Source organism: Chiloscyllium plagiosum, chromosome 18 (genome assembly GCF_004010195.1).
Source record: "Chiloscyllium plagiosum isolate BGI_BamShark_2017 chromosome 18, ASM401019v2, whole genome shotgun sequence".
NCBI lineage: Eukaryota > Metazoa > Chordata > Chondrichthyes > Orectolobiformes > Hemiscylliidae > Chiloscyllium > Chiloscyllium plagiosum.
In genome coordinates this window covers 28,475,632-28,501,258 of record NC_057727.1, presented here as the reverse complement: position 1 = coordinate 28,501,258, position 25,627 = coordinate 28,475,632, and the positions used below count along the sequence as shown (strand labels likewise).

Genomic DNA, 25,627 nt, shown 5'->3' with positions numbered 1-25,627 from the left:
TCCTGATGAAGGGCTTTTGCCCGAAACGTCGATTTTGCCTGTCCTCGGATGCTGCCTGAATTGCTGTGCTCTTCCAGCACCACTGATCCAGAATCTGGTTTCCAGCATCTGCAGTCATTGTTTTTACCTCCATCATAATCTTTAGACTCAATGCATCTCATTGTGTTGTATTAAAAGTTACTTTATGCCATTACTGCATATGGTGCTACTTTATAAAAGCCATGATAACTACAAACACTACTACTGCAGGAAATAGTAAAATGCTGTAAAGCTGTTAAAAATTTGGAAAGTTTTAAGTGAGGGCAAGTGGCCAGGTGAGGGTAGAATGTTTAGGCTGATATTTGAATTCGTTGAGATGACCAGGGTGTGTCAGAACATTGTGTTGTTCAGGATTTAATTTGTTTGCATTTATCCTTCCAATCTCTGTTAACGTTTTTAAATGTTTCAGTCATCACTTTGTCAATATTACCATACAAAATATGGTTAATAAATCCGCAATTGTCTTGGTTTCTTTCTTTTGGAAGTTCACCAACTTTAGTTAGTAGATGGGGACCCAAACCTGGCACAACAGACTCTGGTGAGAAGTTATTATGCATCAGTTATTGTGCATGAACTACTGCCATGAGATCCAGTCACTTTAAAATAAGGAAATCTGCTTAGTCATAGTGACTACCTATTTAGGTTTTGATAGCTTTTCTGTTAAAGAGCTTACAGTTTCTTCTTGCAACATATTAAAGTAAGGACCCATGAATAAGAGACCTTTTGGGACTATTATAGTACTTTGGTTTTTTTTTGCTCGTTGCACCAGATTTTAATGCTTCAACAAAACAGAACTAAACAGCATCTTATATACTTTGTTCTGATGAGTTAAGTAACTTATTTTTGCATAATAACCACCTTGCAACAGTCTCAGCAGTGTTATAACATTACAATAGTGTTACATATTCATTGAACATTGATTATAAACAGGAGATTGGTACTACATTTGTTATGATTACACCCCAAAATTGACCAAAACAGTGTCTGCAAAAAGCTTAATTAGATATGTTAAATAATTGTTTTACTGAAAAGTGTAAGCTCGTAATTCTCAACCCATCATGGATCATATCCTGTCTCTGGGTATGATCTGCTGTTTTTTCAAGAAAGTAAATGATGTTAAAGTATGGTACTGTCTTTAATAATTGAGTAACCTAAATTGTGTACCAATTTCCAAGGATGTATCATTAGGGCTGACTCTTTTCTGTAGTTACATCCCAGTATAATATGCCAAATAAAGAACAAGTTTGTCCTTATTCATATGGAGATATTAAGTTCACCATTTTCATTTCAACTCTGAAGAAATAGCCATTTGTGTTTGGCTTTTTATGAGAATATTGCGTTATTAAATCTGAAATGCTGATTGAAAAATGCTTGGGCATAAGCACTTGGGCGGCATAGTGGTTCAGTAGTTAGCACTGTTGCCTTGTAATGCCAGGGACCTACTGTTTGTGTGGTTTGCCCCTTCTTCCCAAGTCTGTGTGGGTTTCTCCCAGGTGCTCCAGTTTCCTCCCACAGTCCAAAGATGTGCAAGTCAGATGGATTGGCCATGCTAAGTTTCGCATTGTGTCCAGGCATGTACAGGCTGGGTGGGTTAGCCATAGGAAATGCAGGGTTACAGGGATAGGATGGGATGCTGTTCGGAGTGTCGGTGTGGATTCAATGGATGAAATACCCTGCATCCGGACTGTAAGGATTGTATGATGTCATGAATAAGCAGGAAACGTGACTTTGTTTACTATCAGCCTCAAATTTTTATTTATTTAAATTGGATAAGTCAAGGCTGATTGCACAATTTTAAAAACTGGTGTGAAGGAAGAATTTCAACTTCCTTGTTTTATATTTCATTTATTTGTAAATGGTCAAAAACCCAAACTTGGATGTTTTTTATGATCTCTCATGTCTTTTCACAAAATTATCTCTCAATTTCTGTGGAACTGAAATGTAGCCCACTTTAAGGCCAGTATGGTGGCTCAGTGGTTAGCCAGAGCCCCAGGTTTGATTCCAACGTCAGGTGACTGTGTGGAGTTTGCACATTCTCCCCGTGTCTGCTTCGGTTTCCTCCAGGTGCTCTAATTTCCTCCCACAATCCAAAGATGTGTAGGTCAGGTGAATTTGTCACGCTAAATTGCACATGAGTTTGGGATGTGTAAGTTAGATGTATTACTTGGGTGCATGGGTCCAGGTGGGTTACTCTTCAGAGATCAGTGTGGACTTGTTGTGCCGAAGGGCCTGTTTCCACACTGTAGGGATTCTATAAAAGTATTAGAGTCAGAGGTAGCCAATATATTAACCTCGTGTGGAATTACTGATTTTGTTTCCCTTCCAACCTCCAGTTACCGTGTATTCTGCCTGTTGGGAGATGGAGAATCATCTGAAGGCTCAGTCTGGGAGGCAATGGCGTTTGCTTCTCACTACAGACTCGACAATTTATTGGCTATTATTGATGTTAACCGCCTGGGTCAAAGTGACCCTGCGCCACTGCAGCACAAAGTTGAAGCCTACCGCAAACGTTGTGAAGCTTTTGGGTAAGTTTTCAACTTGGTAGTTCATATTCCGTATTTCACGAGATGACTGCTATAGGAGTAAACAAAGAGTAATATTTGACCTTTCAATTGTGGATACTTGAATAGGAACCTAGGTTATAGGTTATGGGGGAAATAACACTGAATAAAATTTCTAAATGTAAAAATAATAAATTATAAATGGCAAAATCCATAGCAATATCACTTTTTCATGTCACTTTTAACTGATTTTCTCTTGAGAGGTTTGAAAGTTAATAAACCAAATCAAATCACATAATAGAATAATAATCATAAACTGAGATGAGGAGGCATTTCTTCAGCTGGACAGTGGTGAAGCTGTGGAACTCATGGTCGCAGAAGGCTGTGGAAGCCAAGTCATTGAATGTATATAAGACGATGAAAGATAGATTCTTGAGTGGTGAGAGGATGAAGGGTTATGGGGAAAAGGCAGGAGAATTGAGTTGAGAAACATATCATCCATGATTAAATGGTGGAGTGGACTCATGGCCTAAATCTGCTCCTAAATCCTACAGTCTTATATGTTAGCACTATTATATTTTTGCCATGTTTCTGATTTGAAAACTTGTGAGACCATTTTCATAGTGAGCGGTAGTGTTAAGAAAGAACATTTTATAATTAAACCATGCAAAATTTGCTCTGAAAAGAACAATGGTTACCAAAAGAGTTCCTTGGAATTTGTAGGCCTCAACATTTGACTAAATTATTCCAACACAGCAACCCATTCTGCAATTGACTAATCAGCAGCAGGTATGTAAACTCATGCTGATCCGCAACAAATACACGTCCTGACCATTTGGTAGAAATTATGGCATGTATACGTTCTCCACTCTGTACTTTTTACCACTTAATCTTATTCGTATCTTTTTGACTTCATTATTGATTCAAATAAAGGACTTAAATACTTTGATGAAGGCATACTTGATATTCAGTTCCTTGGATTGCTAAATGTGCTCTCTAATGATTCATTTAATGTGCAGGTACTTAGCCTAGGCAATTTGATGTAATTTAGAATGCGTTAGATCCTAAATAATTAATCAATTGTTTTATTTTAACACAAAGACTGAATGAAGCATTTAGAAAATCATAATGTGATCAGACAAAATCAGCTTTGCCATGCATCCTGCAACTAGCATATGTTCTGAGGACATGGGTTTGAATCGCACATGGCAGTTGGTGAAATTTAAAGTCAGCAAAATAAAATGCTAGCTTCAGTGAACATATGACTACTGCTAAAAATCCATCCATTTCACTAATGCCCTTCAGGCAGTGAATGCTTGCATAGTAAATGATGACTACATAGAACATAGAAAAATACAGCGCAGTACAGGCCCTTTGGCCCTCGATGTTGCGCCGATCCAAGCCCACCTAACCTACACTAGCCCACTATCCTCGATATGCCTATCCAATGCCCGTTTAAATGCCCATAAAGAGGGAGAGTGCACCACTGCTACTGGCAGGGCATTCCATACCATACCAGGCAACATCCTGGTAAACCTCCTCTGCACCCGTTCCAGTGCCTCCACATCCTTCCTATAGTATGGCGACCAAAACTGCACACACTACTCCAGATGCGGCCGCACCAGAGTCTTATACAACTGCAACATGACCTCAGTACTCCGGAACTCAATTCCTCTACCAATAAAAGCCAGTACGCCATATGCCTTCTTCACTGCACTATTTACCTGGGTGGCAACTTTCAGAGATCTGTGTGAATGAATTTTAAAAAGGGTGTGTTTATGACAGTTAGTATAAGAAGTCAGGAACTTCCTTTAGAGCCAGATAGAATGCTGAGATTATGACAAGGTCGAGATGAAATGATTAGCAGGGGTACAGATTTAGCAAATAATTATTTCTTTTTGTATTTGTGTTCTTAAAGACAATTGCATTTGCATCTGCCAAAGAGCTTTTATTTTAACTGAACTCACTTCCATTTTGTCTGTTTTTGAACTGCCTCTACTGCAAATAGTATGTGTTTTCTTTTGCATACAAATACATTGTATAACAGGAAACCGACAATGGTATCATGCATTTCTCTCCTTATGTTTTACTGCTCAGATTAGTGTTTGAGTTGAGTTGTAATGGCTTAATTATGAATTCTAAACTCTTATGTACAGCTGGACTACTGAAGTGGTAGATGGGCACAGTGTTGATGAACTCTGCAAAGCCTTTTGGCAGGCCACCATGGTCGAAAACAAGCCATGTGTTATTATTGCTAAGACCACTAAAGGAAAAGGCATTGAAGGTACACTGAATACATACTGGTTTGTATGGAACTGTTTCATTTTGTTTTAGAGAATTAGTCAATGCACTAAAGTGAAAGCAAACAAACTACTGTCTGTATTTTTGTTTCCCAAAAATCAGAACTTGATGATAATCATGCTCACTGAAACCGTGTACTGGGACATTAACTGATACTGTAGTCTAAAATTCACATTCTGCTGTGTGAAGGTCAGAACATCATTCAGCAGCAGAAGTTGCAATTAATACATTTCTGGAAGTATGGAATTTCAGAAGGGATGTGTCTGTTAAGCTGCTGATGAGAAGTAGGCTTTTCAGTGTGTGCAGAGACTTTAAACCCAGGGCAAAAAAAAAGTCAGAAGCAGATTCATATTTTGGGAGGACTGTGGGCTGCTGTAAGATTCACAACTGCTGCTTGGGAAGTAAGAACTGATTGTGAATACCTGGTAAAGCAATGTGAACAAACTGAATAGAGAGAGTGGAATCTATTCTTGAAATTACTGGTGTACAGAGTAGTATATGCATGTGTGAGATCAGAAATACCATCAATTTTCAATATCAATAATTGTGAAGTGGTACATTTTGGCAGGACAAATAAGTGCACCTTATATTTTGAGGTATAAGAGCAAAGAGATCCAGGGCCACATCATTTGGCAAATAATATCATGTGTTAACAGGTGAAGAGAACCTCAATAGAGAGCATACCTCCTCCACTCTATTAATTTAAAGTTATTGCATTTATATAGGTTGTTCTTTGAGGCTTGTTTGAAGCCTCATAACTATAAAATTAGAAAAAGAAATTTCTATTTGGAGCTTCCATTTTGGTGAGAGGCCTCAGGTTAATTTACATTTAACAACCTGCTCTGATACCATGTTTTCTCATCAGTGACAAAAGCTGTCACAGATGTTGATACAACCAATAATATTGTAAAAGAAAAATTCGGTTTGCTCTTCTGTTCACCCCCCCAACCAATGTAAACAGTTTAAAAAAAAAATTCAAGTATGACAGTCAAAATGAATTGTAAGATAACATACAAGAAACACCTTGGCCTATTTCAGTCTGGAACTTCTGCATTTATTTACTTGGTAATGAAAATGCATGATATGTGATATGGATGAGTTTCAAAATTGGAAGTCTTCCCAAATTTTCCCATCAGTAATGCCGCATTATTCCAGAAAGTCAGAGTTACTGACCAGAAAATATATCTCAATGTGAATGCTGAATCCTAAATATTATGTTTGATATGCAGTGAGTATCTCCTGAATGATGTGTGAACAATTCGAGGATCAGAAGCAGAGCGTCTCGATGGTATATCACACCACTTCAACCAGGATATTGATTTGTGACTTTTCAAACTGTTATTCTTTTTGACTTTGACATTATGGATGTATATGGTATTAGCCTTCAATATTTCAAATATTTTCAGGTGTTGAAGATAAAGAAAATTGGCATGGCAAGGCCATTCCAAAAGATAAGCTGCAAGAAACTATTCAAGCAATCAAATGTAGGATCCTAGAGGGCAAGAAACTTACCCCAGGGCAGCCAGTGGAAAGTGCATCAACTGTGAATATTGAAGACATCCAACTTGGTGCGCCACCCAAATATAAGCATGCTGAAAAGGTAAACATTCAAACTAACATTATACATCTCTAACATTCTGCCACAAATGATGTAGAACCTTGGTTACATAGACAATGGACCTGAAATGTATGCAGGCTGGGAGGGTTTCGTGATCAGATTACTCAGTATTTGTGGCAGGGTGGTGGGGATTAAGGGTATAGATAGATTAGATTAGATTACTTACAGTGTGGAAACAGGCCCTTCGGCCCAACCAGTCCACACCGACCCGCCGAAGCGCACCCACCCATACCCCTACATTTACCCCTGCATCTAACACTACGGGCAATTTAGCATGGCCAATTCACCTAACCTGCACATTTTTGGATTGTGGGAGGAAACCGGAGCACCCGGAGGAAACCCACGCAGACACGGGGAGAATGTGCAAACTCCACACAGTCAGTCGCCTGAGGCAGGAATTGAACCTAGGTCTCCGGCACTGTGAGGCAGCAGTGCTAACCACTGTGCCACCGTGCCGCCCCTATAATTTGAGCTCACTGGTTTTCATCTGAAGACAGCCTCAAAATGATGAAACCGTTCTTTTTCTTCAGTGGTACACATTGAAGTGAGTTCCTGGACAAGAAAGCTGTCCTAAATTCTGCTGTGGGTCTTTTGAAATCCCCAGGACAATTCTGATAAAGCTTATTCAGTTAGAGAAGGGATCACTTGATTTAAACTCAGTGTTTGCACTTTAGTAATGAAAGAAAATTTCCTCCTTTATATGTTTGACATTATTCAAGTGGTTCAATTCTTTTTAATTCACTCGTGGATGTGGGCACCTCTGGCTGGCGAGCATTTATTGCCTGTCCCCAGTTACCCTCAAAAAGGTGGTGGCAAGCTGCGTTCTTGAACTCCTGTAGTCCATGTGCTGTTAGTAGATACACAATGCCCTTAAGGAATTCCAGGATTTTGACTGAGCAACACTGAGGGAACTGTGATATATGTTTAAGTGAGTATGTTGAGTGGCTTGAAGGGGAACTTGCCGGTGGTGATGTTTCCATGGAACTACTGTCCTTCCCTTTCTCGGTGGAAGTGGTCATGGGTTTGGAAGGTGCTGCCTAAACATCTTTGGTGAATATCTGCAGTGCATCTTGTAGATAGTACACACTGCTGCTACTAAGTGTTGGTGGTGGAGGGAATGGATGTTTATGGATTTGATGCCAGTCAACCAGACTGCTTTGTTCTGGATGATGTCAAGAGTCTTGAGTGTTTTTGGTAGCGTGGAGAGTTTTCAGTCACAGTCCTGACTTGTGCCTTTCAGATGATGGGCAGGCTTTGTGGAGTCAGGAGGTAAGTAACTGGCTGTAGTATTTCTAGTCTGTGACCTGCTGTTGTAACCACTGTATTTATATGGCAACTCCAGTTGAATCTCTGGTCAATGGTAATCCCCAGGATGTTGATAGAGGGGGATTCAGTGATGGTAAAAGCATTGAATGTCACCAAGTGGTGGTTAGATTCTCTCTTTTTGGACATATCATTGCCTAGTGTCTGTGTGGCACAACTATTATCTTTTGGAATGGCCTTGCCATGCCAATTTTCTTTATCTTCAACACCTGAAAATATTTTTAATATTGAAGGCTAATACCATATACATCCATAATGTCAAAATCAAAAAGAATAACAGTTTGAAAAGTCACAAATCAATATCCTGGTTGAAGTGGTGTAATATACCATCGAGAAGCTCTGCCTCTGATCCTCGAATTGTTCACACATCATTCAGGAGATACTCACTGCATATCAAACATAATATTTAGGATTCAGCGCAGGAGATTGTTCAGATTGTGTTACATTTGAACATGGGCTGCTTCAGTTTCTGAAGAGTCACTAATAGTGCTAAACATTGTGCAATCATTGGCGAATGTCCCCACCTCTGACCTTATGATGGTGGGAAGGTCATTGATAAAGCAGCTGAAGATGGTTGGGCTGAGACACAACCCGAAGAGGTGTTCTGGAGCGAAGATGACTGACATCCAACAACCACAACAATCTTTGTTTGTTCTAGGTCTGACTCCAATCAGCGGAGAGTTTGACCCTGATTCCCATTGATTCCAGTTTCGCTAAAGCTCCTAATGCCACACTTGGTCAAATTAAGTCAAGGTTTGTTGATCTCACTCACCTCCGAAATTCAGCTCTTTTGTCCGTTTTTGAACTAACACTGTAATGAGGTCAAGAACTGAGCGGTCCTGGCAGAATCCAAAGTAGGTATTGGTGAGCAAGTTGTTGCTAGGCAAGTGCTACTTGATAGCATTGTTAATGACCATTTCCATCACTTCCTACTGATATTTGGGAATAGACTGATGGGGTGGTAGTTGGTTTGTTGGATTTGTCCTTTTTTTGTGTATAGGACAACGTGGGCAATTTTACACATAGTAGATGCCAGTGTTGTAACTGTACTGGAACAGCTTGGCAAGGGCAGTGGCACATTCTGGAGCACAAGTCTTTAGTGCTGACAGAACATTGTTGGGACCCTTAGCCTTTGCAGTATCTACTGTCTTTAACTGTTTCTTGATATCACATTGGTTGAAAACTGGCATCTGTAATGCTGGGGACCAGTGGGAGTAGCCCGTAATGTGTTGGTACTTCTAGATAAAGACTGGTACAAATGCTTCAGCCTTGTGTTTTGCACTGATATGTTGGGCTCTTTCATCATTTGAGGATGGGCATATTTGTCGAGGCTCCACCTCCAGTGAGTTGTTTATTGTTCACTGCATTTAGAATTGGATGTGATAAGATTACAGAGCTTAAGTCTGATTTGTTGGTTGAGGGATCTCTCAGTTCTGCCTATCACTTACTATTTATGTTATTTGGCATGCAAGTACTTCTGTGTGGTAGCTGCACCAGGTTGACATCTCATTTTTAGGTATGCCTGCTACTCTTTTGGTGCCCTCCTGCACTCTCCCTTGAACCAGAGTTGATCCCCTGGCTTGATGGTAGTGATTGAGTGGGGTATATGCTCAGCCATGAGGTTGCAGATTGTGCTGGAGTACAATTCTGCTGCTGTGATGGCCCACAGCGCCTAATGAATGCCCAGTCTTTGACAGCTCTGTACAAAGTCTGTCCCATTTAACATGGTGATATTGCTACACAACACGATGGGGATAGTCTTAATTTGGAAGCAGGATTTCATCTCTACAAAGGCTTTGCGGTGGTCATCCTTACACTTATACTGTCATCTGCAGCTGGCAGATTGGTGAGGATGAGGTCAAGTATGTTTTTTCCTCTTGTTGGTTTCCTCACCACCTGCTACAGATCCAATCAGCTTCAGGACCCAACCAGCTCAATCAGTAGTGCTAGAACCACTCTAGTTGGTGGATATTGAAATTCCCCACTCAGATTACATTTTGTGCTCTTGTCATTCTCAATACTTCCTCCAATTGTTGTTCAATATGGAAGACTACTATTCATCAACCATAGGAAGATGGTACGTCATAATCAACAGGAGGTTTCCTTGCCCATGTTTAACCTGAAGCTGAGATTTCATGGGGTCCAGAGTCAATGTTGAGGATTCCCAGGGCAACTCCCTCTGACTATATACTAACATACCACCACATCTACTGTCTGTCCTGCTTGTAGGACCGGAGATATCAGTGATAGTGTTGGTGATATTTGTAAGGTATGGGAGTATAACTATGTCAAGTCGTTGATTAGTTAGTCTGTGAGACAGCTCTCCTAATTTTGGCATTAGCCCCCAGATGTTAGTAAGCAGTACTTTGCAGGGTTAATCGGGCTGTTTCTGCCATTGTCATTTCCGGTACCTAAGTCGATGCCAGGTGGTCTGTCAAGTTTCATTTCTTTGTCAAAACTCCATAGCAATTGATACAACTGCGTGGCTTGCTGGGCCATTTCAGAGGGTAGTTCAGAGTAATATTGCTTTTGCTCTGAAGATTTTTATGATGCATCTCGTGTCAAGTATATATGCGGCCTGCTCACTCTAACGATGGAAATAACCATGTTGCTCTAATTTATGATGAAGTCTCCGTTCATGATCATAAGCAACAGACAGACTTACTTTATGATAATTCAGGTGGTACTATAAGGAGGAGCAGATTGCATAATCACTGTCAAATGATAATTTAATAAACATTTGGAACAAGAAATAATTGCTGTGCTATGGGCAATGATTGGAAGAATGGGACTAATTAGCAAGGTCCTTCAAAGACCCAGAATTATCATGGTCGACCAAAGAGCCTCTTTTTGTGCTGCATTATCTTATGTATCTTAAAGAAAAGTGATTTTTCTTTTATATTAATGGAAATCTGAATCCTTTGTTTTAAATGGCTCATGTTTCTTTTATGACACTAATTACTTCAGTGATCAAACCCAAGATTAAGGGTTAACCAGTGTTTGGCAGATTTTGCTGAGAAACAATAGTTTAGTGAGATATTTGTGATGTTATTTATTATTTAATGTTCAAATTAACCAACAACCTACGAAGAGGCTCGGCTGTTCCTTCGTTGTTCATCTGAAAATGCTTCCCTGAGACATACAGAATTTCAACAATAGATGTATGTTAGAATATGCAGGTAAAATCATGTACAGGAAATGAAACAGAAAAGAAAGATAGGTTTAGGAAAAATAAAAGCAATAATTATTCATTTTACAGTTGAGAAGGAAGCTATTTGGCCCATCATGTCTGTACTAGTTCCCAAAAGAGCAACTCAGCTTGTCCCATCCTCCAACGCTATCTCTATAGCCTGCTAAATTCATCAATCTCAAATGCATACCCAGCTCTCTTTTGAAACATTGTATAGAATCCACCTCCACCACTCTCCTAGGGAGCGCATTCCAAATCCTAGAAACTCTCCGTGTAAAGAAGTTTCTCCTCATCTGACTCCTAGTTCTGAATCTCTCCAGAATAATTAAATGCTCATGTTTGATGCCAGAAGCTGTGTTAGTCATTAAGATATATCACTATGTTAAAAATGTGCATACATTGAATGCATTAGCCTTAAGTTTTCTGATAATCTTTTATATTGGGTAAATATGTGATTTCCAATGCTGACTCTATTGGTGCAGTTTGTGGAGAAGCAGGGAATATCAGGCTGCAGCTCTAGATTTCTTGTTTTAACTGTGTCTGTGTGGACTTAGACTTTGTTGTTCAGCTTGCTCTATAATAATGCTGATGAAAAATCCGAGTCATTTTAACTAATGGGAGTAGACTCGCTGTTTTGCCCTTTAGTAATCCTGTGGAATAAGCAGTGTAATGTGTTAGAATTTGTTTTTTATTTAATCCTATGCTGTTACATTAGAATCAGAAGTAAGTCAGCCAAAATGTGGGATGCAAGTCTGTCAGAGAATCCAAGTTGTAACTTATTGGCTCACTCCTTGTAAATTGAGCCAAAGTGGTAAATCTTGCTGTTCAACAGGTGCAATTCAACATTTTCTTTTCAGTTATAGCTTGATCCCAGTAGAGTTTCTTCTCTGTTAAATTTAAGTATTGCAAACTAGTGAGAAATGGAGAAAAGCTTGATCCAGATTGCATAAAATGAAACAAATGAAATCATGTACAGGTTATTCTGCTATAATTTCGTTAACATGAATTCACTGTAGTGCAATTGTCGAATTAGGGTCACTGTTTCTAAAGTGCGAACTTTTAAAACCTATGTTGGCTGTGACGCGATTACATCGTCTACACTTTTAGCACTGTTTCTAAAGCACAATTTTTCTCTAATGCGGGATGGCACAAGGACACAACCATTGAGTTATTTAAAAAACTATCTTTAATTGTGTTACAGCCATGTGCTTATGCAATATAGTTCATTTACATCATTTTTGAAGGTTTTAGATGACCCAAGATTACTGTATCATTTCTTGTTACTTGGTTATAGTGTACAGGCAGTTCTGGAATGACACGTGTCGGCAGCGCGGTTTGGCGATAATGTTGCTGATGAACTAGGGAACAATATTTTGGAGAACTCTTACCTCTGTTGGCAATAGTGTGATTCCAGCGGAGTTCAATTTGCTTGCTTTGTACTATGCATGCGCCGTTGTGCGTGCTGAAACCTCTGCTCCATTCTGCCTGTGCGCTGGTGTTCTTGCTGTTCTGCACATGCGCGATGTCGGCGCTGATCTTCGTGCGTTCTGCGCACGCGCTGATGTCAGCTGCGGAAAGAGCGGCATTCTGTGAGAAATACTCGAGAAAGCACCTTTCTTACATTTTTTAAAAATGTACTGTGTTAAATTTACTTTTGTTTCGTTAATTTCAGCCTCCATTAAGGCTGTGCTGTACTTTGCATTGGACTTTTGGGTGATTTTTGAGCTATCGTAAATGATTTTTTTTTGCTAGTCTGCCCTTAACCCCACTTTGCCCGTAGCCCCCATTGTTTCTGTTAAGCAATTTTCTATTAAGTGAGGTTTTGCTGGAACGCAACGACGATATTATAGGAGAACTACCTATATTTAAACAAATGTTTCTATTTTCTTGAGGTTTTCTCAGGTTTTGATAAATAGTTCCACTTTTGAGGCATGTGTGTTGCATGTAAATATTTTAGAAAAGGCACTGAAGAGTCTCTGCATGTCACCTTTTACTCTGAGGGTTGAAATAGAAACATTTCATGGACATAAAATAAATTTCTTTCACTCTTCCCTTCAAAACATATTTTACGGAATCTCCTTCAGTATATATTAGCAACACACATCCTCGAAAGGAATAACCTACTGCTGTATCAAAGCTTCATCCTTTTTAAAAATGAAAATTAAGTATTCATTTATTAAGTGCAATTTACCTTTTCTTTTATTTTTCCAGGTAGCCACACGAAAAGCCTTTGGAACTGCCCTGGCAAAAATAGGTCATAGCAATGACCGTATTATTGCATTAGATGGGGATACAAAGAACTCAACATTTTCAGAAATGTTTAAAAAGGAATACCCCAAGCGTTATATTGAATGTTTCATAGCAGAACAGAACATGGTAACTTTTATGTTACTTCTTTATTTTCTTACGTTCCACAGACAACTGGAGTAGATGAATTCCACATAACATAAGCAAAACCAAATTACTAAAGCAGGTCTGGCAGGATCTGTGGAGAGAAAGCAGAGTTAAGGTTTTGAGGTTGTAAGTTTGTTTGCTGAGCTATTGGGTTTGTTCCAGATGTTTCTTCACCATGTAAGGTAACATTGCCATTGAGCCTCCGGTGAAAGGTTGATGTTGTGTCCTGCTTGCTATTAATGTGTCTTTTTTTGTCGTGGTAGGTGATATTATTTCCGGTTCTGTTTCTGAGAGCTTGGTAATTGGAGTCCAAATCTATATGTTTGTTAATGGAGTTCAGTTTGAATGCTAGGCCTCTAGGAATTCCCGTGCATATCTTTGGTTAGCCTGATCCAGGATGGATGTATTGTCTCAGTTGAACCGATGTCCCTCTTCATCTGTGTGTATGGATACCACTGATAGTTGGTCATGTCTTTTGCTGGCGAGTTGGTGCTGATGTGTCCTGGTGGCTAGTTTCCTGCCCATCTGTCCAATATAATGTTTGTTGCAATCCTTGTGGGGTATTTTGTATATGATGTTCGTTCTGCTGGCTGTGGGTACAGTGTCTTTTAACTTCATCAGGAGCTATTTAAGTGTGCTGGTAGATTTGTGGGCCACCATGATGCCTAGGGGCCAGAGTAGTCTGGTAGCCATCTCTGGAATGTGTTTGATGTATGATAGAATGGCTGGCTTCACTGGGCATGTTGCGTCTTCCTGTTTACGTCTGTTGTGAGTTGCACTTATCAGGTAACTGTTGTTCCCGAGTACATTGTAAAGGTGTTTTTTCTCGGCTTCTTATTCCTGGGTGCTGCAATGCGTTGTAGTCTGTTTAAATAATGTCCCCCTGCAACTCCTGTAGTTGAGTATCAGGTTAGTGTGTGAGACTTTCCTGTAAACACTGGGCTGCAGCTCTCCATTGGCTTTTCGTTCTACTGTGACATTTAGGAGGGTGAGTTGGTTATTGTTCCATTCCTCTTTGGTGAATTTTATACCGGTAAGGATGGTGTTTATGTGCTTGTGGGTTTCTTCTAGTTTGCCCTAGTCTGATGAGAAATGGGTCAGCTATGTGGATGACACAAAGCTTGAGTTGGATCCTGGGGAGGACTGTTCGTTCTAATATCTGCATAACTGTTTCTGCGATAAGTTCTGATATTGGTGATCCTGTTGATGTGTTTTTAGATCCTGTCGTTAAAGGTGAAGTGGATTGCGAGGCTTAGTTATAGTAGTTTTGAGTCTAGTGACCCTTGTTCAGATCTATCTGTTCTGATGCTGCCAGACCTACTAAGTTTCTCCAGATATATCTGTTTTTGTTTAACATCTTCTATGTTTTATTCCACATAATATAGCATGAAAGTAAACAAAAATATACACAGGTTTGGTCTTTTTAACTTTTCTGTTAATTTGTAGTGTTCATCTTTTCATGTCACTGTATTATCCTTGCTGAGTGTATCAGCAGTTGAGACCTTACCTCTGGGCTGCCACTAGTATATTCATGAACTACTTTTGGATGAATTTTGGCAAAAAAGTTAAGACTTGAGTTGTCATTTATTGTCAAGATAGTTTGTAAAATATATAGATTAGAAAATCCTGAGAATATAAAAGAATTTCCTTTGTATTCTTTAATTAAAATATTTCAGAGTTGAGTGACCTTAGTCTGTTTGATAGAATTTCCTGCTTTATTTTCCTTCACCACTTGATGTAGGCAACTTGTGAAGAATAGTAAGTGGGCAGAAATGAAGGGAAAAGGAACCTTTGTTTCATTCTGCTGTTGTTGTGAGGCAAATAGTTATTATTGGTCCTGTATTTCATTTACAGGTAAGTGTTGGTGTTGGTTGTTGTGCACGGGACAGGACCGTTCCATTTGTCAGCACTTTTTCTACTTTTTTCTCCCGAGCATTTGATCAAATTCGCATGGCAGCAATTTCTGAAAGCAATATCAATCTTGTTGGATCCCACTGTGGTGTCTCAATTGGTGAGTTTAATTTTACTAACTTCACAAGATTACTTGCTAATTATTCAGGAAGATCATCCTTTATTGTCCTTCTGCAGCATTGTACCTGTCCTGAAGACTGAGCTTGCAGAGGAGTTTAGTACCTTGTGTAAGTGATCATAATTTGCACGTAAGTGAAGAAAACAGTTAGCTGGCTGTTTAATTATCTTGAGCTCACTTAAAAGTCCAGACATTCAATTCTAGTAGAGGTCAGTGGACAGTGATTAAGTGCAAGCCACAGTTGATTTTCCTATGGTATATTGTTCTTATTGGCTAACTGAACAAAACCTAAATTTGAATCTTGTATGTTGCTGATTCTACAATACATCTTCAAATTGAACAACGAGAGATGGACTGTGAGAATGTTTCTAATGCTACTAATTCTTCTAAGGTGAGGACGGACCTTCCCAGATGGGTTTGGAAGATCTTGCTTTATTCCGAGCCATTCCCACAGCAACAATTTTTTATCCAAGTGATGCTGTGTCAACTGAACGGGCAGTAGAACTGGCTGCTAATACCAAGGTACATAATGCACTGTTTAACAGTGCAATCTAAAATTGCACTATTCCTAATTGTTGACCAGTTTTAAAGCCACATATTTTATTAGACCAATTCTTCCACTTTTTGAGAAGTCATGTACTGCATTCATTGCGAGAGGCAGTATCAAACCTCACCTAAAGCAACAAATTGGTGATGGCAGTCTGACAATTTTTATCTCCAGTAATGGAGGGCACATGCTCAAAGTCATTCGACAGCTGTTGGTTTGGATGGTTTTAAATCCAAACAAAGCTTTGAGCTTATTAACAGAGCCTTTCATTTATTTTTAAGAAAGAAAGATATGATCATAATTTCCCAATCTTGGCTGTCCCAAAGCATTTTGTGGGCAATTAATTACTCTCAGAGTATAGTCACTGCTTTGTAGCCACGAGCATTACAAGGCCTCAGAAAACAGGAAATTGGATAAATAACTAAGTAATATTTTCATTGTACTTAGCTGAGCAATTAATGAAGTGCTGAGATTGCTTGGATAAGGCTATGAAATCTTTCTGATCCACACCAGCAGGCATACCCATTAAACATTCTAAAGACAACTACCCTGACAATATGTTATTACTAATTTGGCATTAAGTGCCAGTTTGGGTTGTGTGCTCAGGTTCTGGAGTGAAACTGCACCACAATTCTGACTTGAAGGTGATAGTCATTTAGATCCCAGAAGAGACTGATAACCTTGAAAGAGAGATGAATTTCCAATCAACAAAAATAAACTAGTGGACAGTATTTCACAGATTAAAACTTCGACTGTAGGCAACTCGGCAAGATGGTGGCGACTCGGCAGATGGCGGCGATTCTGTAGAACTGCTGTGGACAGCTCTGCCTAACAGCCAAGGCATACCAGTGTTTTTTGCCATCCCCAAGTTTGATCTGTTATTTCGGGAGAAAGTGAGGTCTGCAGATGCTGGAGATCAGAGCTGAAAATGTGTTGCTGGAAAAGCGCAGCAGGTCAGGCAGCACCCAGGGAACAGGAGAATCGACGTTTTGGGCATAAGCCCTTCCTGAAAAAGGGCTTATGCCCGAAACGTCGATTCTCCTGTTCCCTGGATGCTGCCTGACCTGCTGCGCTTTTCCAGCAACACATTTTCAGCTCTGTTATTTCGGACTAACTTTGCTCACTTGCCCAACAATATTAGGTGAGAGCTCCAGAGATGGGAGGCTTTACCAATTTCAATGGGCCGAGTATCACTCATTAAGATGAATGTTCTTCCTCGTTTGCTTTATCCCATGTGTATGCTCCCTGTAATGTTTCCCAGGTCAACGCTGCGGAAGCTTATAGGGTGGTTTGGTTCCTTGGGCATCGTGGGTGGCCCCTAATCAAACTTACTAAATTGCAGTTGCCTCAAGGAGGGGGAGGAGTTGATTTCCCAAACATCAGAATGTATCAATTGAGTTCCCCGCTGTCCTTTGTCTGCGATTGGGTAGGTAACGATCCAAACTCAATATGGCTGGATATTGAGGCCTCCCAAGCAAAATGCTCTCTTATTAATCTATTGTTCATGGATAAGATGAGGACAGTCATGGACCACTGCCGGAACCCCAGTGTCATTAGTACAATCAAGGCATGGAGGGTGATGCGTCAGAGTGAGAGTTGTTTATCCAAGACTTCACCTCTTACACCTTTAGTTGGCATGCCAGGGATGATGGACTCAGGGTTCAAACTATGGGCAGCGAGAGGAGTTTCTGGTTTGGGAGACTTGTTTGAGGGGGGAGGTTATGATGTCTTTTGAGCAACTGAGCCGCAAATACGGGTTGCCAGGCAGAGACCTTTTCCATTTTTTTCAGGCTAGGGATTTCATCCAGAAGAAGACTACGCTTCTCACTAAGCCCTATAAGCCCAATACAGAGAGGTTGTTGCTACGCTCCACAAGCACCCTTTCGGTTAGTGCTCTCTATTGCCTGTTGGGTGGCAGGCCTGGCAGGATATTAACCGGTTATGTAAGGTCTGGGAGCAAGAGCTGAGAGTGGAGATCTCTTCTGAAACATGGGAGAACATGTGGGAGATTACTCGAAAGATTTCAATCTGTAATAGAACATGCGCTACGCAGTTAAAAGTTCTGCACAGGGCTCATCTGGCACCAGACTGTCTGGCGAAGTTTAAAAAAGGGGCATCTTCAGTGTGCCCCAAATGTAAAATAAGTGTAGGTACTCTTACCCATTGCTTCTGGACATGCCACAGGCTCCGTGTTTATTGGAGTGCTGTAGCGGGAGAGATAGGGAGGATATTGAGGACTGAAGTCAAAGTAGTCCCAATATCTCTCCTCTTAGGTCTACCAAATTAACCATCTTTGGACGGGCATAGGAAGAAACTATTTAACATTCTTGCATACTGTGCACGGAAGAATATTCTGATGAATTGGGTGTCTGAGAAGCCACTGGCCTTGCTTGGATGGCAGAAATTAATTATGGAGCACGTTCCCTTGGACTTTTTCACAAACGTGGTCCACCACACAACAGACCATTTTTATAAGACATGGCAGCCCTACTTGAATTATTTGGATATAGATTTATCAGTTATCTTAACTAGGGCCTTTGTTTAACCAGGATGATTAGATTTGTCAAGCTCTGGGCCCTGGAGGGGGTCTCCCGAGTTAATACGGGTATGTATACAATGCTCCCGTTCCTTTGTTTGGGAGCCTTATGCCGAGCATAGCTGTTCTGTATTTTGTGAGTTTTTTGGGTTTTTTTGCTTTTTTTTTGGTGTTGCTTTGCACAGTGTTAGGATTTGCTTTGTATTATAGAGTAGGTTAGTAGATAGTAGTTGTATTGTAATTTGTGTTTTATTTCTTTTTATTATACTGATATTTGTGATTTTTTTTAATAATTTTATATATTTGTAAAGTTAAAAAAAGTAATAAATATATTTTAAAAAAAAGCTTCTTCTGTAACAAACAAGCTAAAATCAAAATAGATTAATCATAAACAAACAGGCAACTACCACAATATTGTTAAAAAGCTATTTTTGCATTAACTAATTAAAAACAATGGAGTTAAGTCTTCTAAGCCCTTTTGTTGTGCTGTTTGAGCTGTCAGTGGCTGAAGATAACATTAAATGGCTGACTGTGATTTTTAGCTAACATAAGATGGTTGGAGAGAATTATAAATTGAACACAGCAGTCGGTGTTGGAATGTTCCTGATAGCAGGGAGACTTGATAGCAGGCAGACTTGATAGCAGGCAGGATGAATAATAGGTGCGGTGTAAGATGTATTGAGAGACCCCAAGGATAGATAATGAGAATGTATGGCAAACATCATGAGAACATGGGAAGACTTGGGGTTATCCATGAAGTTGTCCATCATTGATCACATATTTAAAAACTGAAAGAACTGCAGATGCTGTAAATCGGAAGCAAAAACAGAGGTTGGTTGAAAACTTCAGCAGGTCTGGCAGCATCTATGAAGATAAATCAAAGTTAACTTTTCGGGGCCAGTGACCCTTCCTCAGAACACGAGAAAGGGTCACCTGACCTGAAACTTGAACTTTGATTTCTCTTCACAGATGCTGCCAGACATGCTGAGTTGATTGTTCAAAGGATTGGATGGAGGGGATGTGGCTAACACTGATGTAAATGTTGCTGTAATCTTTGCACTGCAGAATATATAAATATTGTGTATTTTAATTGGAGCGTCAGAGTATGTTGAAGTTTGTTTCCAAGAGACCTTTCCCACACTGTGTTGGGAAGGAGCTCTGAATAAAGGTCAATTTATGCTGCTGAACATGGGACTTAACACTTTTTTAAAGTCTCTCTCGAACAGTGCACAGTAGTTCTGATAGATTTATAGCATTACAAGACCAAATGTTATTCCCAGCTCTACAACAGACTTGGTTCTCCCTGGAGTCTGTTATCCTTTCCTCTCAGCCAGAATCTTCCAAATCTGGCTTCTGTGGGCAAGGCCTAAAGCAGCAACTGCTTATTTCTTAAATCTCAAAGTCCATCGGTTCTAGCTCCTTCCTTACAAACAGAACACTGAGTCTTAGAAGCATCCTGTTTGTTGAAAGCACATACAAGTCCTTCTGTGCCCTCATGATACCAGCTGCCTTGTTTCTTCATGTATTTGTAGTTGCTTCCCTGCCCTGCCCACTCCTCTCTGTTGTAAAAGAAGTGCTTTACAGTATATGGGTTTGCTGTCAGTAGGTATGTGCTTGTGTTTCACCAGAATGTCTTCAAACTTGGATGCTTCCAGAATTCTAAGCTTTACCTTAAGATAAAGGGGATATTCAGAAACATCACGATCATATAATGCCCAGCATTTGTAATACAGTGCTACCGTAAAATCATACTGTCATTGTTCAGAAAGTACTTTCAAAGTAAAATCTGTTAGCAAATGTTAGCAGTAATGAACAATCTTTAAGACTTCAAATTCATGAATAGCACATCTTGTTGAAGTTTGACATGATGCATACACTTAAATAATGGATAAAACTACAAAGAGTTATTTTTTCTTGTTTTATAATCAACTCGATTTTTAAAATCTTCTCCATAGATCAAGTTGTAAGATTTGAATCCTTCACAACTGAATCCTTGCTTTATGCCTCCAGGGTATTTGCTTCATCCGAACTACCCGACCAGAAACTACTATAATTTATAAAAATACTGAAATGTTTGAAGTTGGAAAAGCTAAGGTAGGTGATGAAATAAAAATAATTCATGTAAAATCTTTAATTGTGTTTTTGTTTCTTGGCTTTGTCCCAGTGTCTGAATGAGCATTCAACTACTGTTGGCTAGCAAACGAGATTAGGATTTTGTTGTTTCAAAAACTGTCGCAGTTTATCTTGAAATGTTTGTGTATTGATTGTAACAAAGTCAGCCAGGTGGTCATCGTAGAACATGAGTTCCCTGACTGGGGCTGTTGGAACAAAGAACAATACAACACAGGAACAAGGCGTTTGGGCCTCCAAGCCTGAGCTGACACATTTTGCACTTCCATATTAAAATTGTCTTCACTTACAGTTTCCGTATCCCTCCATTCTCTTCCTCTTCATGTATTCATTCGGTAGCTTCATAAATGCTGCTTCCATCACCACCTCAGGCAACGCGTTCCAGGAACTCACCACCACATCCCTTTTAAACCCTGCCCCCTGCACTGAACCTGTGCCCTCTCGTTATTGATCCCTCTACCCTCGGAAAAAGTCTCATACTTTCCGCTCTATCCATTCACAATCTTACAAACTTCTGTTTGGTTGCCCCTCAACCTCCTGCTTTCCAGTGAAAACAAGCCCAGTCTACCCAACCTTTCTTCTTAATCTGGCTCAACCAGGGAGCCCAGGTGACAGATAAAAACTGAAGTGTCAGACATCCTGTTCACTCTGAGAGCTGGCGCTGAGGGAGCTGGATCGGTGTCAAGGACTTCACACGTGTAAGTAAAGGGTGACTTGGTGACAAGATACCAGCCTCTTTGGAGTAATTTCAATGACGACAAGAGTAAAGCACGCTTCTGAAGAAATTCACTTGCAGCAGTCATCTTTGAGTTGGGGTAAGCATTTCTGGCATCCTGCTAATATTTGGGAAGCTTGACTCATTAGATCCTGCCATTGAAGACTGGGTTTATGGAAGGAATGCTTTTTTTTTGCCAGGCAAATGATGTTAGGGCAGATGCAAAGCGATGAGTAATTCTGACAGCTTGTGGACCTGTAGCCTTTTTGGTTATTAGGAGCCTAACTTTCCCTGGGGCATCAGGTACTAAAACCTTTCAAGAGTTGAAAGATTTAGTTAAGGAATATTACGAACACAAGCGATCTCTAATTTTGAGATGCTATTGGTTTTACTCAGCAATTTGAGAACAAGGAGAATCCATACTTACATTTTTGTTGAGGTTAAGATGACTGGCAGAGGCACGTGACTTTGGTTTAACCTTAATGAGATGCTGAGAGACCATTTGATATGTGGGATTAATGACCTAATCATGCGAAAGCACCTATTAGCTGAAGTCTAACTGGACTTCAAACAAGTACTACAACTGGCTTTATCATTGGAAAGTGTGGCAAGTGGACCATACGAGTTGCAGGGTATTCTGATGGAAGTGGATACCTTTTCCAGTCCGACAGCTTGGGAAACACCACTTATGTGAAGACAAATGTAACGCCTTATTCAGACATATCCTGAACAGAGGGACACAGGAAAACTCCAAAACAAAGCCAAGCCTCGGCCACACAACTAAAGTTTTCTTCAGGATCCGGGCCAGCAAGGCATTGTAGTTGCTGTCGGTATGCGAACCCGAGACACTAAATTTAAATTGAGTAAGAGAACTCATAGGCTGCGATCCAGGGTAGTGCATACCCTGGAAAGTCCACCTAAATCTGGTTTGGGGAACACCACTTATGTGAAGACAATTGCATAACCTCGCTCAGGACATATCCTGAACAAATTAGCAACATCCAAATCAGAACCAGTCAAAATAAGCTGGTTGCATGGTCACTGGGTTCTAACTAAAGTCCATAATGACGTGGCTGTTCAGTGCTCAGAAGCAGCTGTTAACAAAATTCGCTGTGGGCTCCAACACTTAAGTTTGCACAAGACCTTAGCTGGATTGAGAATCTATAGTGGGGAACATTTACAGATTAAGGGTACAACTTTGGTTCTAATCTGTTATGAGAAGCAGCTGATTGTAGTAAAAATCCTCAGGTCCAAGCTTATTGGGGCAGAGTTGGTTGAAAAGATTCACCAAGCTTGGCTCAGCATGTTTCAATTAGAAAATGCTTGCCTGAGTGAAGTCCTAATTAAATACCTGGAAACCTTTCAGGAAGGTCTAGGGATTATCAAAGGGGTGAAGGCCACCTTGCATGTTGACCAAGACACAATTTCATGATTTTGCACAGCCTGGCCATTTCTGTCATTGTCCCCATATTTTACAAATGAACTCTGTACGTCCAACCATTTAGTGTGGGCATCCACAATGACTAAGAATGTTGAGCTCATGAAAGAACCTGCATAGTCGATGTGTAATTGAGTCTAGGGTTTATCCAGCCATTCCCACAAATGTGGGTGAGCTGCTGGCAGTAAGTTAGCCATGGTAAAAAGCCATGTGGAGTTACAGAATGGTTTTGGTCTGGGTGAAATGCTCTTCGGAGGATCGGTACAAATGGCCTCTTTCTGCTCTGTAGGGAGTCTATGACCCAATTCCCTAGAATGGGTCAAGTTGCATAATTATTAACAGTACTTGGTGTAATTTCAAATGGATCATACAGGGACACGGCTATGGAGAGAAATTAAAATTTTACCCAGGTGAAATTTAACTGCTGAATTTATGATGACAATAATCTTAAGACGGAATCTTTCGATGTCTCTAGCATAGAGTTGAGATAATCAGAATCAACTTATCATCGCATGTGACTGATCACTGCAGTGGCTCTCAGAATGAGCATTTTCTCCAGTGCCATTACCTGCTCTATTTGCAAGTTTGCAGCTTTCATATGGTTCACATACTTGTTCAGAACTGTTGCACCTACCCAAACTTTATACATCACTGGACCTGACCTCACGTTGACCATGCCTCTTATCCATGCAGAACCATTCACTTGGTTCCTACACCAACCTCCTTCCCTGAAGTAAATTGTCTCTCTCACTTAGTGGAGTCTTGTGTCCAGTAATGGTGTCCCTAATGCTGTTTTAGACTTATCTGAAATTTGTGCCCTCTTGCTCTCAATCTTTCCGTCAATGGAATAGTTTCTCCCAGTTTGCTCTGTCCAGGTCACTCAAGATTTTCAGTATATTTATCAGATCTTCTTTTAACCTTCTCCAAGGAAAAAAAGTACCAATTTCTTCAATCTATTTACATAGGTGAAATTCCTAATCCCTGGAACTGTTCTCATGAAACTTTTCTAAGGTCTTCACATCTTTCTTGAAGTAAAGCGTATAGAATTAGATACAATGCTCCAGTTGAGGCTGAACAGTGTTGTACAAATTTAATGTAACCTCCTTGTTCTTTTACTCTATGCTGTTTTAATAAAGTCCCTATGCTTACTACGTATCCCCTCTCAACCTGTCTTGCCACCTTGATTGACTATTGCACATATGCATTCTGGTCCCTTGACTTCTGCACACCCTTTAGTGTAATGCCCTTAATTGTATGTTGTCTGTCTGCATTCTTCCTACAAAATGAATCACTTCATAACTTCTCTGCATTAAATTTCATCTGTCTCTTATTTTTCACATTTCACAACTTGTTGATGTCCTGTGAAGTTCTACGCTATCCTCCTCGTAGTTCACTGTTTCCATTTATGGTGCTTTTTGTAAAATTTTAAATTGTGCCCTGTACATGAAGGAGAAAGTGAGGACTGCAGATGCTGTAGATCAGAGCTGAAAAATATGTTGCTGGAAAAGCGCAGTAGGTCAGGCAGCATCCAAGGAGCAGGAGAATCGACATTTCGGGCATAAACCCTTCAGGAATGAGGAGGGTGTGCCAAGCAGGCTAAGATAAAAGGTCGGGAGAAAGGACTTGGGGGAGGGGCGTTGGGAATGCAATAGGTGGAAGGAGGTTAAGGTGAGGGTGATGGGCCAGAGAGCGGCTGGGGGTGGAGAGGTCGGGAGGAAGATTGCAGGTCAAGAAGGTGGCGCTGGGACTGAGATAAGGTGGGGGGAGAGGAAATGAGGAAGCTAGAGAAATCTGCATTCATCCCTTGTGGTTGGAGGGTTCCTAGGCGGAAGATGAGGCGTTCTTCCTCCAGGCATCGTGTTGCCATGGTCTGGCGATGGAGGAGGCCAAGGAACTGAATGTCCTTGGCGGAGTGGGAGGGGGAATTGAAGTGTTCAGCCACGGGGCGGTTGGGTTGGTTGGTGCGGGTGTCCCAGAGGTGTTCTCTGAAATGTTCCACAAGTAGGCGGCCTGTCTCCCCAATGTAAAGGAGGCCACATCGGGTGCAGCGGATGCAGTAAAAGTGTGTGGAGGTGCAGGTGAATTTATGACGGATATGGAAGGATCCCTTGGGGCCTTGGAAGGAAGTGAGGGGGGAGGTGTGGGCACAAGTTTCGCATTTCTTGCGGTTGCAGGGGAAGGTGCCGGGAATGGAGGTTGGGTTGTTGGGGGGTGTGGACCTGACAAGGGAGTCAAGGAGGGAGTGGTCTTTCCGGAACGGTTATAGGGGAGGGGAGGGAAATATATCCTTGGTGGTGGGGTCTGTTTGGAGATGGTGGAAATGACAAAGGATGATATGATGTATCTAGAGGTTGGTGGGGTGGTAGGTGAGGACCAGTGGGGTTCTGTCCTGGTGGCGATTGGAGGGGCGGGGTTCAAGGGCGGAGGAGCGTGAAGTGGAGGAGATGCGGTAGAGAGCATCGTCAACCACGTCTGAGGGTCTGAACGTAGTTCGGAGTCCACGCGGGGTCATTCGGCTCCATAGATAGGTGCTGAGGAAGGAGATGTGGCTGTGTCTGAACGTAGTCCAGAGTCCATGCGGGGTCAGTCAGTTCTGTAGACAGGTGGTCTGAATGTAGTCCGGAGTCCATGCAGTCTGAACGTAGTCCAAACACCTCGTCCCACCCTGCCCCCTGTAAAAACGCCATCCCATATTCCCAATTTCTTTGCCTCCGCCGCATCTGCTCCCAGGAGGACCAATTCCAATACCGAACAACCCAGATGGTCTCCTTCTTCAAAGACCGCAATTTCCCCTCAGACGTGGTTGACGATGCTCTCCACCACATCTCCTCCACTTCCCGCTCCTCTGTCCTTGAACCCCACCCCT

The 25,627-nt window shown here is 40.9% G+C and overlaps 1 protein-coding gene across 3 annotated transcripts in view; it reads left to right on the top strand.

Moving 5' to 3' along the window:
- Positions 1 to 25,627, top strand: part of LOC122558998 (transketolase-like) — a 55,362-nt gene that overhangs the window by 10,543 nt on the left and 19,192 nt on the right. For all 3 annotated transcript variants that reach the window (XM_043708052.1, XM_043708053.1, XM_043708054.1), the window contains exons 5-11: positions 2,373 to 2,564; positions 4,697 to 4,824; positions 6,248 to 6,441; positions 13,184 to 13,348; positions 15,221 to 15,377; positions 15,787 to 15,917; positions 20,489 to 20,572. In XM_043708052.1, the coding sequence (XP_043563987.1) occupies positions 2,373 to 2,564; positions 4,697 to 4,824; positions 6,248 to 6,441; positions 13,184 to 13,348; positions 15,221 to 15,377; positions 15,787 to 15,917; positions 20,489 to 20,572 (1,051 nt within the window). The remainder of the gene's footprint in view (positions 1 to 2,372; positions 2,565 to 4,696; positions 4,825 to 6,247; positions 6,442 to 13,183; positions 13,349 to 15,220; positions 15,378 to 15,786; positions 15,918 to 20,488; positions 20,573 to 25,627) is intronic.